Genomic DNA, 14,661 nt, shown 5'->3' with positions numbered 1-14,661 from the left:
GGTGGTGGGCCTCGGTAGCACAGGCACAGAGCGGTAAGAGTATGGTGTGTTCAAGGAAAAGATGAGTTACCTGGTGTGAGCTGAAACCTGGGTATATGGGAGAAGAGTGGGAAATAAGGCTGGCAAGACAAACTGGGACCAGATTGTGGAAAGCCTCATATATGACACTGAGCATATGACTTGGACTTTGTTCAATTGGCAGCAGAGAGCCAGCGAAGCATTTTCATGTATTCAGATGTGTGAGTTCAGGAGATAATTTGGCAACTGTGTGGAGAATGCACTAGACAAAGAAACTTTAGGAGGCTGTTCCAATGGTATAGGCCTGAGCTCAAACCTCCTTAAGAGAGGAGCTCTCGGAATGGAGGATTGGAACAGTAGTTCTCCAAGTATGCTCTAGGGGGCCTCAGGAGTCTCCAGGCCCTTCCAGAGGGTCCCTGAAGTCAAAATATTTTTGTAACAATACTAAGATATTATTTGCCTTTTATAATTTTTCTCTCATGACTGTTCAGTGGAGTTTTCCAGAGGCTACATGACATCTGGTATTGCAAAGGATCGAGTGCAGAAGTAGATAAGAAAATGTATGAAAATATTCTATTAAGTCAGACATCAAAGAGATTCGCAAAGCCATAAAATAATACCACTCTTACTGAAGTTTTTAAGTTTGGAAAACGTTATTTTTTTCATAAAGAAAAAAATGTTAGTTATGTTAATGTTAAAATTTACCAATGTTATTTTAAAATTAATTAATAAATACATATTTTTAAAATATTTTATTTATTCATTTATTTGTCAGTGAGAGAGTACACACAAGCAGGCAGAGAGACAGGCAGAGGCAACGAGAGAAGCAGGCTCCTCGGAGAGCAAGGAGTCCGATGTGAGACTCGATCCCAGGACCCTGGGATCATGACCTGAGCCAAAGGCAGTGCCCAACCACCTGAGTCACCCAGGCATCCCAGTAAATACATATTTTTAAATTCCTCAGTGTTTTTCTTTGTTTTTATTTTTAATTAGGCTCCACACTCAGCATGGGGCTTGAACTCACAATCCTGAGATCAACACCTGAGTTGAGATCAAGAGTCAGATACTTAGCCAACTAAACCACCCAAGTGCCCCTTTACTGTTTTAATACAGTAAATATTAATAGATATTAATAGCTAAACAATAGCTCTTTAGGGTCCTCAATAATTTTTTTGAAAAAGATTTTATTTCTTTTAGAGAGAGAGAGAGAGGGCAGAAAGAGGGGCAGAGGGGGAGGAGAGACAGAATCTCAAGCAGTTCTATGCTAAGCACAAAGCCCAATGGGGGGCTTAATTTCATGACTCTGAGTCAAAATCATGAGTCAGATGCTTACCTGACTGAGCTACCCAGGTGCCCCTAGGGTATTCAATAATTTTTAAGAGTGTAAAAGTGTTTTGAAACCAAAGAGTCTGAAAACCACTGGAATAGGAAAATATTTATAAGTGAACTAAAGAGGACTTGATAATTAATTGGATGCACGGGCTAAAAGAAAGAGTTCCTTCAAAAACTACTCTTAGGTCTTGATTTAGGGAATTTGGTAGATGATGAGAAGGAATAGAACAAATTTGGAAGAGTTTGGAAGGGGATCTAGAATGAGAAGATTCTCTGGAGCTTACCCAAAAAAAGAAGAAGAGGAGGAGGAGGAGGAAGAGGAAGAAGAAAAAGCTCTCAGTGGGAATTCACTAGAAATGACATAATTTGAACAACCTAAATTTTTATGATGGTAGACACTTAAATCAATTTTTTTTTTTTTTGAGGTTTGAGCAACAGAAAATCTTTAAGTGAAGTCAGCAGATATAAGACATTACATGAAGTAAAATGATCACTACCATTGGGGATTAAAAGTAAAATACAATTCTACAAAGGAATCAGAAATCCTCCATTCTCACATCCACTCATTTTACTGCCTCTGTTAATGACATTAATAATACAATTATTGACTATTTACTATTTGACAGGCACTGTGATAAAGTCCTTATACACATCTCATTTAAACCGAGGAAAAGAACTCTGGAAGCTTAAGTGACTTGTCTAGGGTCATTTGAAACCTACTTGCTGAGAGCAGCATTCAAAACCAGATTCACGTGACTCCAATTTCTTTGCTTAACACAGTAAGTTTTGTGGCTCACCTGGACCTGCTGCTTTTGTGCAGTTAGCATGTTGGGGTCAATAGATAGGGGCCCCAGCACCCCCATCATCAGTTCCTTCTCCATTAGCCAGGGCCGGAGCTGGGATTCTGCAGTCTGGAAGCTGGCCAGATGACTTGCAGATTCCTCCAGTTGCTTTTGCCGGGCCATGGTCACTTCGGTGGCCCTTTCCCACCGGGAATCTGTAGAGGGGAAATGAGAGAATGTGTTCCTTTAGTCTCACCAGCCACTGGCCTGATCCCTAAGTTATGTTCCTAATAAACAACAGGAAATGACCACTACAGCATTAGTTAAAAAATTTTAAGTTAAAAATAACCTTCATTTAATTTTAGCTAAAATAACACAGTTCTGTACTTGATTATGGTGGTGGTTATATGAAACTACACAGCACACACACACACACGGATGCAAGTCTATCTTATTACTATATTATTTTATGGCCTGTTATTTAACTCTTACTATATCATAGACATCTTTCATGCCAGTGATTTTTTTCATGCCAGTAAACATTCATCAGTATCATTTATATATAGTTCAGTATGAACACAGAATAATTCCAGTAAATAGATTATTTCCCATTTTTCATTTTCATCACCAATGCTCTCCTTATCACAACAGACTACCAGATTGACTTGCCCAAGAAAGCCAAACTTCTGAGACTGTTGAGTGGAACCTCTAGATTTATTTTTCCTAATCAAACTCACTCACTCCCTAGCCCTATTTGGGCCTCTTGATTGCTTATGAAAATTAACTAAAAATAAGTCCTGCTTTATACGATGTGCTGAAATTCTATATTTGCTACAAAGAGAAGAAATTTAGTGAATTTGCAACATCCCTCTGAATACTTACTGAGTTCCTCTTGCATTTCCTTCCAGTTTTCTGCTTCTTGTGAGTTGGGAAATGCCATCAGTAATCCAGCCAGGGATTCCTTTACTTTTTGGATTTTGGGAGAATTCTGTTTCAATTCAGCCAGGAAGGCCTAGGAGAGAGAACATCAGGGATGCCATGAGACTTCTGCACAGGAAAGTTATGTGTGTGGAGGAAAGTACTGGAAGACTGGGCCACAATTAGAGGCTCCACTTCTGATTCTATCAGTGACTTATTTCATAATTTTAAGACACTTAACAATTCTGCTTCAATTTTTACTTTAAAATGAAAATCATACAAGATCTAAATTTCTTTTATGTACAACATATCGGTAGAACCCAGTAAAAAGGTATTATTAATCCCATATGATGATGACGATGATGGTGATGTCAAGGACATTTATGTAGCTGGAAAAGATGGCATGCTACATCCAATTAGAATATAAAAAATTTTGGCAAAAACATTTTTTTGATAGGACTTTCGATATGGTTTTATTTTTCCCAATAGCTTTCCTAGTCCTACATGTCAACCTTAAGAAAGAACCATAATCACAGCTACACTTAAATATCCCCAAGAGTTGGGAAGGGGCTTTGAGGAGAATGGTTTGACTTATAGCATCATAGGGAAAACAAGATCCCATTCTCAGTGAGCTGATACTTCAGAGGAGGGATATTCTCTTTCTGTAAACAGATGTTTTTTTCTTTTTTTAAGTTTTATTTAGGTAATGTCTACATTCAATGTGGGCCTCAAACTCATGACCCTGAGATCAAGAGTCACATGCTCTTCTGACGGAGCCAATCAGGTATGCCTGGTTTCATTTCTGAATATTATTTATAATAATTTCTCACTTCATAGGTAAGAAAATTTTCTAGGAGAGTTTAGGCATATTAATCCTTTGAAAGGGCTCCTTGTGGCCTGGGTAGGTGGCCGTTTCCTACGTTCAGGTCCTGGGCTCGGGCAGGAACACCAGTATGACAGTGCCTTCCGCTTAGCATTTGGGATGCAGCTCATGTGAACACAGTACCTTGTTAGAGTCCGCTTGGGCTCTCACTGTTTCTGGCTTGGTTGGAGATGAAGAGGTATCCATGGCTTTCAGGACTTCCTCTTTTGATTCCAGCCACTGCAGCACTGAGCCAGCTTCCTTCTGAACTTCCTGCATTCGGCTGAGGACAGACTGAAGGCTTTCCTGGCGTTCCCGAAGCACTGCCCCCAGTTTCTCGTATTTCAAGTTTACATCTGACATGTCACACTGGATCTCCGTCAGATCTATCACAGAAACAAAAATCAGATCGGGAATAGCTCTCTAAGCCTCCCCATGGGTTCCTCATGCTAAATTACTCAACAGGATTAAAAGTGTCTCCTACTCTTTCGAGTGAACTAGAGATTCTGTTCCTGCTAAATCACATAAAAGTTCTTGTTTATATATACAAAGCAAAAGAGCTTTCATTAATCTGCTTTCAGATTTTGACATTAGGTACTCAGATGTACAAATAAAATGCTAAATACACTTGGGAACTGCAGAAGTGAACGGAGTGAAGGATTTGGGGCACTCTTCTGCCCCGCCTTCTCCAAATAACAGAGAAATCATGGAGCCGGAAGGCTGAGGGTTAGACTAGACTACCTCTAATGTGGCTTTCTTTAGGACTCAAAGATTCACATATATTTTCTTTAAGGTCTTTCCTCACTGGTCAAATCTGGTGGCCCAATTTATTTCCTAGTACCGTATCTAACTGGCTGCCAACCCATTTAGCCTTTAGCAACCCAGCAAAGAAGCATCACAGTGGCTTCTCCCCAGATTTTTACCCTCATACCCATCCTGGCAGCAGTTCTTTCACATATACGGAAACATACACAGATACCAATGTGAACACTGTCCTAACACATCCAACAAAGAAGCACTGTGAAATGACATTCTCACCTTTGCAGGTGTGGTATCCGTTTACACTGCCTATAGAGCTTCCTACAGAGGGCAGTATGGAACCTGAGCAGAAGGACAGGGAGACAAACAGGGCAAGACAAACGTGTTAGGAATACATACAGGCACTGAATTTGTTCTCTGGCACTCACTTTTAAGCTCAGGTATCAGGAGGTTAACACAGCACAAGACAACATACTCACGGAAAGAGACAAATCATTTTAGCTGCCAGGCAACAGAGCATCACTCAGATATTTTGGCTTCTTAGCAGTAGAGATTCCTAACCCGTTCTAAATGAAATCTGAATTCCCTTCCTCAATCTCTGACTTGAAATCTTTGGATCCTGCTACAATGTTGCAAAGCAAGTACTGATAAAATGACTACGTCTTTATAATCTATGCTGTTTGCCACACTTTGGAACAAGAATTTACAATAAAGCCAAAAAGGTTCAACTTTAACATCAATGTCCTTCAACTTGATAAAAATGAACAATGAGTGTAATTAAGGACAGAAGAAGCAGTAGTCTTTTAATAAAGACATCCAAAATGAGTCCTTTTATTGCTTCAAAAGGCAGATTCTCTGTCTTTTCTTCCACGACTTTCTGTTTTCCTTCCCTACCAGAAAACTGAAATTCTAAGCGCCAATAAACCTGACTCATAAATATTTCCATAAATTCGGCTTTGGGCCTTTGTTTCTGTTTCTAATTACCACGATTTTATCTATATTCTTCCCATGTTGATTCCTTGTATTTTAGGAGTGTCCCAAGTTAAATAAAAATGAGATCATGTAATTATAGAAATTATAGAGAAATGTGAAGAATAGTCATGATATAATATTACATTACAAGGAGAGAATAAGATCTCATGTGCACTGATTTCACTGGAAAAGTTTATGTTAAGGTTATATATCAAAACATAGTTAACTGTGAAACTTTCAAATGCTAACATCACTGTACTTTCTTTTTTTTCCTTAAGTAGGCTCCACACCCAGTGCGAAGCCCAATGCAGGGCCTGAACTCAGGCCCCTGAGATTAAAACCTGAGCTGAGATCAAGAGTTTGACACTTAACTGACCAAGTCACCCAGGCACCCCAATATTACTGTATTTTCAGGGAAAAAATGGATCAAACAAAAAGATTATATTCCACTGCAATAGGGGGATGACGAAAAGAGAAACTGGACTAGTAATTGGGAGAAGAGGGTCCTGGCCAAGACTGTTGCTCACTCGGTATGTGAGCTTTAGTCTGCAGATAGACCTCAATGTCTTCTCTAGTATATGAAGATAATACTAGCTATCCTGTCAGCACTGATGGGGTCACCGGAGAGAGGTAATGAGGGAGTGTACGTGAAAGTACTTTATGAAACAAAAAGAGCTACGCAAATGTCAAGAACTGTAATATTCATAATTTTTCAGAGGTAGAACAGAACTTTGAGAGCACTCAGGTTAGTGATCTTCAAAGCAGCAAAGGAGGTGCTTTAGGGACTCTGTAAATGTTTGGTTTAGATTTAATCTTCAGAATATATTTCTGACTACTTAGAAATGGCAAGAAAACACACATATTCGATTATGTTGAACACCACATCTTTTTTTTTTTTTTTAAAGATTATTTATTTATTTGACAGAGAGAGATCACAAGTAGGCAGAGAGGCAGGCAGAGAGAGAGAGGAGGAAGCAGGCTCCCTGCTGAGCAGAGAGCCCGATGCGGGACTCGATCCCAGGACGGTGAGATCATGACCCGAGCCGAAGGCAGCGGCTTAACCCACTGAGCCACCCAGGCGCCCCTGAACACCACATCTTAACTCACTAGATACAACCAATGTATGCTGCTTTGGGGAGACAATGAAATAGCTCCTATACCTCCCCGCCTACATTTAAACTTCTTTTTGAGTGTCACTGATTGGAAAAACTGTAACTCTTCGCCAGCGCTTGACAGAGGAGTCAAACCTATACGTGTCCGCTCCTACAAAGACAGACATCTACAGCACATGTTTATATATTAAAGAAAGTGACAAGAAGTCTAAGGTGCATCTACTCAAAGCAGGCTCTCATTAGGGCAGAACCATGTGGTAACAGAATTCTTAACACGTCAGATTATGATGATGTCAGGTCATAGGCAAGCTTTTGTCCTCTGTGCCAGTTTTAGGTGTTTTCTATGTTTAAGAAAAGAATGTGATTCTTCATTAAAATTCTTGGTGATTTAACTTGTAAACAAGAATTTATTACATCACTTTCAAGCTTCTAGTTCAGTTTAACTGAGGAGTATTCTGAGACTATAAAGTAAACTTTTTTTTTCACCTTGAATCAAGTATGTTTGTATTTGAATTTAGGTTGCATCACCTACATAGTGGGTGACATCTTAGTTACTATGCCCTCTCAGTCCCCTTCTTTCACCTGTACTAAATGTCTAATTTCTACCCCATAACTCTTGAGGAAATTAATAAATGAGTAATTAATGGGAAACTGGTAAGCAATCTACAAGACAATAATACTTGAGATTATCTTTCCCATCGGGCAAAATTTACTTGAATTGTTATAGATAAATATCACTTACATTACTATCAATTATCTACAAAACTCTAGGACAGTTAAAGATGCACACTCAGAACCAAATAATTTCCCAAAGCCTATTAGACAATGCCTAACACTTCACTGAAAGGACACCCCATACTTTTCTGTTGTCCATTTCCAAGACTTTTGAAATCTTTTCTGACACAGGTGAACCGTAAAGTGAACTTTTAAAACATTCATCATCCTTTACAACTACTTATCTGCATGACTTATATTTTCTGAATAAAATGCAACCAAACAAAATGGAGAAATAAATCTCACAATAAAGCTATCATCCAAATATCCTTTGTCAAAACTTTATATTCCGGGGCCACTGGGTGGATTAAGCCTCTGCCTTCAGCTCAGGTCATGATCTCGGGGTCCTGGAATCGAGCCCCCCGTCAGGCTCTCTGCTCAGCGGGGAGCCTGTTTCCCCCTCTCTCTGCCTGCTGCTCTGCCTACTTGTGATTTCTCTCTCTGTGTCAAATAAATAAATAAAATATTAAAAAGAAAAATACTTTATATTCCCTAAAATAGTCTTAATGTTTTTACTGATGAATTTCATAATAGATAAAGTGCTATAAATTTTCTTATAAGTGAACTTTATGCCAACAAAATATCATTTGTATCTGTTTTATGTAGTAGAGTTCTATCTGAGATTATTTTAAAAAATATTTTAGTGTTTTAAAATGTTTGAAAAACCAATGCTCTAGTCTAGGAGTCAAAAAACTATCCTGCCCAAATCTGGCCCTCTGCCTATTTCTGTATATAAAATTTTATTTGAACACAGCCACATCCATTCACTTGTATATTGTCTATGACTGTTTTTGTGCTCCAGTAGTAGAGATGTGTAGTGTGACAGAGCCCATGTCGCTCACAGCCTTAAATATTTACTACATGGCCCTTTACCGAAAAAGCTTGCTGACTCCTGATGTAGTCACACACTAGTAAGTCCCTGAACTTAAAGGTTTCATGTGTTGCAATATAAGAATGACCAATTCCCTGAAATGTTGTCATTTCTGGGTAGTTCCAAGAGATCTTCAAACTTAACAGAAAAGTGGCTGTTCTCAGGAGGAAAAAATAAACTTTTGCCCTACAACTGAAGTGATTCGTAGGTGTACACTAACACAGTCTGGCAATAAAACCTATGAGATGCCAATTAAAAAACCAGAAAGTGACTGTAAGCTCATACGGATTTTGTTTGAAAGACTTAATTTGCAACCAGAGATTATTCATACATCTGGGCACAATCTTTGTATTCACTTCCAGGAAGTGTGGCAGTCTTTGAAAGACCAACACTGACTCCTAAATACCTAGTCTCTCTCAAGATATCTTGCTTATACTCTCCAGGGCTGACTCTATTTAAAGATGATACATAGCCATCCATTTCCATGTTTAAAAAAAAGAAACTTGCCAAGATGGAAATCTTATTTTAATCCTTCTCTGTTCATTTAGGCCAACTAATCCCTTAACTTTTTCCCATCACAGGAAGGAATTCTGCAGTGGAACAAAGTTATATAGCTAGCAAAAAGGGAACAGATCAGGTTGAGGGGGAAGACTGCTTGTGGATCGCTCCCCTTCATTCTCATATCAACCTTGATTCTGACTTTTATTAAATAAGGGGTCATAACCAAAGGCTAACAGTCAAAGGGAAGAATGATGTTTATTTACTGCATTTTTAAGAGCCTATACTCACCTGTCTTGGCTTGGGAATCAGGTGCTGTGATCTCCATGATGAGATTTTCTAAGGAAGTGCCTTTGCAGTTGATTTCTTCCACCAAACTTCCTTTACTGGCCCAGTCATCTAGAAGATACTGTTAACATAACAGCCAAATGTAAGTGACATCTGTGGAAATTCTTCTCATTAGTAGGGACACCTGCTCTTGTACATATATCCCCTAAACTTTTGATAAGCATTAAGTGACCACCCTTGTGTATTCAGCCACTGCAAGATCTTGGTTTAGCCAGCAATGATGTGAAAGAATGATATCCTGGAATATTCAGGATCTTCCCATTCATTTGTTCATTCATCAATTATTTATCAAGCCTTACTGTAGGCTAGGCATCGTGCCTAACACTGAGGATACAAAATGGGATTATGGCACAGTTCCTAAAACTAAGAAGTCAGATTATCAACTGAATTATAATGTGATAAATGCTATTACAGAAATATAGACAGTCAGTAAACTCTGAGAGCACAAGAGGAGACACATCTAACTCTGCCTAGAGGGAGTGCAGCTTTGAGTGAAGAATAAGGTAGTAAAAGGGAACGGCATGCATGTAAAGAATAGAAAGGAAATGGCAAATGGAGAGTAAAATGTGGAGCTAGATATTGAGATGTAGAGAAATACACAGAATCACATAGGCTATACTTTGCATTTTCAAGGTAACTTTTATATTGCTCTTAAAGCCGGAGCTCTCACTACCATAGAAAACCATTAGGAAACAAAGGCATCTGAGTAACTAGGTCATATTGTCTCTAGATGTGGATCGCCTGTCACAGAAGTAGAATTCCACTAATTCCAAAGCAGGAGTACCTTCTTAGCCTTGAATCCCTTCCTCCACACTGAATTTCCCTGACAATCTACTTAGTTTCTTTTTGACTTTAAGCTGCCCAGAAGCAGAGATAGAGCCGTGCTCATGATGCCTAACTGCAAACTGAGCCTTGTGAATTCACAACTATCAATTACTTTATTAATCACTCTAGATTCCAAAGAGCCACAGTTAGCAAACCAGGCATCGACTCACAGGGTATTTTAAATTTTTGAGGGAAGTACAGTGACATCTGTTGGACACCATGTGAACAACCACTATGAAGTTACTGAGACCTAATCAGGTAGCAAATGAGACTTTTTAGTTTTTTCTTTCTTTCTTTTCTTTTTTATCCCTAGAGGAACCCTGAATAATTTCTTGAAGCACTAAGGACACTGTGAACCTAGAAATTGGAAAGCCTTTGCCCTAGAGGATTCCTCATAGCAAATGCTCCTGGCACTCCCTCTGTGAAAGCAACCAAACTCTTTCCCTGTCATCTGGCCGAAAATAAATCCGGCTTTACTAAGCAAATAAGGAGAATGCACAAGCAGTAGCTGGAGGTAGATATGGCTTGATTTCAACAAAAAGAAGAGATGTATTAGAGGCGCAAGCAGAGGCTGAATGACTCAAAGAAGGAATTCTGCCAGGAATGGGAGAAAGGTTGATTCTACTCTGGAAGGTACCATCCAACCATCTGATTCTAACTTTTCCTTTCTTAGCTGTAGAGCTAGTTCTTCTTTCCTCAATTTCCTGATCATGCATCTGGTAACTTGCTCATACATAACTTTCTAATTCTCAAACACACATGAAGAGTGTAAGCTTCTTAAGGACTGGACTTTAACAACTATCTTTTCTATGACTCACCACAGCAGGAGAGACATCTGAAAAACAGCTGAAACCTAATAGACCTTATTCCCAGATTACTTTTTTAGTTTTGTTTTTTAAATAGGAGACATTTTGGTGCTCAGTGCTTGGGTAGGGGTAGGTGTGAATCACATAAAGAAAATGGAAGGATTTCTATTCTGATGCAGAAGGATAACTTGGACTTGTCACATCACTTCCCTGGCCACACAAACTTCCAAACTGCTGCCTAGCCTGGCTCCTGGAGCTCTGTTGGTTCACCTACCTTCAGGTGTTCAATCTGCTTTTCCAGCTCTTTCATACTCATAAAAGTCTCTGCAGGTGGAATATTCCCTTCAGTTTCCTTTAGCCATTTTTGGAAGGTCCTAACCAGCTTCCGAAATTCATCCAATTGCTCCCGACAAGATGACGCATCTTCCTCTCTGTCAACAACATCGAAGGCATTTTGTTACTTGCCAGACTAAGCTTCATAGATGTCATGTTGGACTAAAACTACACTCATCCTGGGACTCTAAGCATCTTTTCCTTACAGGGCCTGTTCTTTCCCATAATCTGTTCCACAGCAGCTTTGGCTAAATCAGCACATACAATGTAGGAGAACATCAAACTAAGGAATCTGTTGCCCTTGTTTGGACATTTCTGGGGAGAGGAGTCTTCAATCTTACTCCAGGCTAAAGTGAAAGTGAGAGAAACAAAAAGGAGCCTGCTATTTAGGTGCAATGATACAATGGAAAGAATGTAGGCTTTGGATCTCAAGTCCAGCTCTGTCACTTTTTAGGTAGTTGACTCTTTCAAGGCCTAATTCAAATGCTAATCCTGATAGCAAACAAAACCCTGAAATGGAGGCTCAGAGAAGTTAGATTTAGTACACTAGGGGCTCCTGGGTGGCTCAGTTGGTTAAGCTCAGGTCATGATCCCAGAGTCCTGGGATTGAGCCCCACATCAGGCTCTCTATTCAGCGGGGAGCCTGCTTCTCTCTCTCCCCTCTGCTCATTCTCTATTTCCCTAAATGGTACCCATTTATTTACAGGGGGAGCATACAAATGGGTAAAATGAGCCAAGGACAAAGGAGAATTCTATTTCAAAATTAAATTTTGGAAGTGGCCACATCTATCAAACTTCAAGCCAGAGATCCTGGTTCTTTCTACAGCTAAATGGCCCTGAATACAGAGGAAGAACAAGCTTTCCTGGCCTCTGTCCCCCTTTTCTCCACTAAGTAACCTGAGGCTTACAGTGTTGTTTTGAGCAACTGTTTTCCTCCAGTCACTTTCCTCAGATAGTCACTTGCCAAATCAAGATTATATATGGCTAAACCAAGAGAGGAAGTCTGATCAAGCTCCTAAATCCATGTGAGGTTTTCTAATGCAATCATTGCATTTCAACAGTCAGCAGATAATCTGAAATCAGCCACCTCTGTCAGATATTTCCATGTTTCCCTTAAAAGAAGAATCCAGACTCTCCTCCAAAACAACTTAAATGTGGTCAAAGCAAGCAGAAAGAGAACCAATATATCTATTAATTACATCTGGAAAGTCTCCTCCCATTTTTCTCTTTATTTCAAATTCTGTCACAATCCTACTTGCTGTCCCACATTTATTCTGTTAGGTCCAGGTGATCTGGGCTATTAACTGTACAGAGGGAAACTGAGCCCCATTACTGAGAAGGAATTCATGATTTAGTAATAGAAAACCACTAAGCACCAAGTAGATTAAATAGCTTTGCCTAAAAGAGGCACTTTCCAATCTCCTGTGACTCAGTAGCAGACTTCCTGATGCCATCTTTTCTACTAAAGGAAGAAGAGAAAATCATTTTATTCAATAGCAAAAAAAAAAAAAAAAAGAGCTTCCCCAATTGACCAACACATATGAAAACTCACCTTTCTTTAACTGTCTTCTGTAGCTCTGTGAAGTCCTTTCTGAGGTTCAGTACCCTGTCCTGGTGCAGGGATAGGTCCAGTGCAAAGCCAGAGGAGCTCAGTTCTGTGACCAGGTGCTCAAGAGTCTCAAGGTTCTCCTGTTGATCTTTCATTTCTGAATTGAGCTCCTGTTAAGCAAACAGGATAATGTACTAAATCCCTGATTGTTATAAATAAATACACTCTAAAAAAATAGATATCTATATTAAATCGGAGGCAAGTCCCCCCAGTCTGTAGGATAAGAGGGAAAAAGAAAAGAGGCATGCTCACTGGGTCAACTACTAGATCAAAGCAATAAATACGCAGAATTTTTCCAGGCCACCTAAGAGTGGCTAGGAATTGAAAATGAATATTGTCTCCTTTATTATTTTTTAAAAGATTTTATTTATTTACTTGGCAGATAGAGAGAGACAGTGAGAGACGGAACACAAGCAGGGGGAATAGAAGAGGGAGAAGCAGGCTTCCCGCTGAGCAGAGAGTCTGACTCGGGGTTCAATCCCAGGACCCTGGGATCATGACCTGAGCCGAAAGCAGGCACTTAACACCTGAGCCACCCAGGTGCCCCAGAATATTGTCTCCTTTAAACAAATGTTCAAAGGTTTGGGAGGCAGCATGACAGAATGAAAAGAATGGAGGTTTCTGGAGTCAAAAAGACTCCTGAAAATCAATCACGGCTTTGCTACTTCTAGCTTATGATCTTAAACTACTAAATTTCTCTAAGCTCCTATAGCCTATCTCTTCTGTAAAACAGGGCAAATATACACTCTCCACTATTATTTAACTCTGTATTCAAGATAATGGCCAATGCAATTAGGTAAGAGAAAATAATCTGTGGTATACAAATTGGAAGAAGTAAGACTATATTTGCAGATTCTATGGAAGTATACTTATAAAACCCAAGAGAATCAATAATACAATTAAACAATGAAATAATCCAATAAGGTAGCAGGATATAAAACCAACACATAAAATCAAGAGTGTAAACTTCATTTACAATATACAGCATAAAAGGTACAATTTTAAGAACCAACTAACAAGAAACATGCAAAACCCTTATGAATAAAACCTTAAAATATCTGACAGACACAAGCACACCTCAATAAATGGGAAGACATCCATAAAGATATGTGTGTGTGCATATGTATGTGTGCATACATGCATGTGTGAATAAATAAATTTAACATGATCCAAATAGAAATACCAATTTTTCAAAAAAATACCAATTTTCCCCTATGACTAATAAAGTTTATTTTATTTATTAAAGATTTTATTTATTTATTTGACAGACAGAGACCACAAGTAGGCAGAGAGGCAGGCAGAGAGAGGAAGGGAAGCAGGCTCCTTGCCAAGCAGAGAGCCCTACACGGGGCTCGATCCCAGGACCCTGGGATCATGACCTGAGCTGAAGGCAGAGGCTTTAACCCACTGAGCCAACCAGGCACCCTAATAAAGCTGATTTTAAAGTTCACATGGAAAAATAAATGTACAGTTACTGGTGTGAAAATCCTGAAAGAAAAAGACAGAGAGAGAGACTAGCCCTCCTAGATAGTAAAATATACCATGAAGGCTCTAGAATAAAAAATAGCATGCTCTGGTTCATGAACAGACAGACCAGCAAAGCAGAACAGAAAATCCAGAAACAGACCTGAGTCCACATGGACATTCTGTATCTGATAAAGATGACTTCTCAAATCACTGGGGAAAAGATGGACTTTTCAAAGAAATGATACTGGGAATAACTAGAGAGACGTTTAGAAAAAGAACTTAGATTCATACTGTGCACTCTATCTCAGAATAAACTTGAAATGTTAAAAGATTCAAACGTAAATGAAAGAAATTATTTGAATTCTACAAGCAAGC

At 39.2% G+C, this 14,661-nt stretch overlaps 1 protein-coding gene across 6 annotated transcripts in view; it reads right to left on the bottom strand.

Annotated features, from left to right (window-relative positions):
- The window catches only part of LOC131809396 (microtubule-actin cross-linking factor 1), a 321,582-nt gene that overhangs the window by 86,818 nt on the left and 220,103 nt on the right, over positions 1-14,661 (bottom strand). For all 6 annotated transcript variants that reach the window (XM_059136435.1, XM_059136438.1, XM_059136436.1 and 3 more), the window contains exons 50-56: positions 12,763-12,929; positions 11,152-11,308; positions 9,190-9,307; positions 4,951-5,013; positions 4,057-4,298; positions 3,015-3,144; positions 2,148-2,347 (exon numbers count right to left, since the gene is read on the bottom strand). In XM_059136435.1, the coding sequence (XP_058992418.1) occupies positions 2,148-2,347; positions 3,015-3,144; positions 4,057-4,298; positions 4,951-5,013; positions 9,190-9,307; positions 11,152-11,308; positions 12,763-12,929 (1,077 nt within the window). The remainder of the gene's footprint in view (positions 1-2,147; positions 2,348-3,014; positions 3,145-4,056; positions 4,299-4,950; positions 5,014-9,189; positions 9,308-11,151; positions 11,309-12,762; positions 12,930-14,661) is intronic.

Source organism: Mustela lutreola, chromosome 10 (assembly GCF_030435805.1).
Source record: "Mustela lutreola isolate mMusLut2 chromosome 10, mMusLut2.pri, whole genome shotgun sequence".
Lineage (NCBI taxonomy): Eukaryota > Metazoa > Chordata > Mammalia > Carnivora > Mustelidae > Mustela > Mustela lutreola.
Note: the sequence above shows the minus strand (reverse complement) of the source record. Positions and strands in the feature narration are given on the sequence as shown.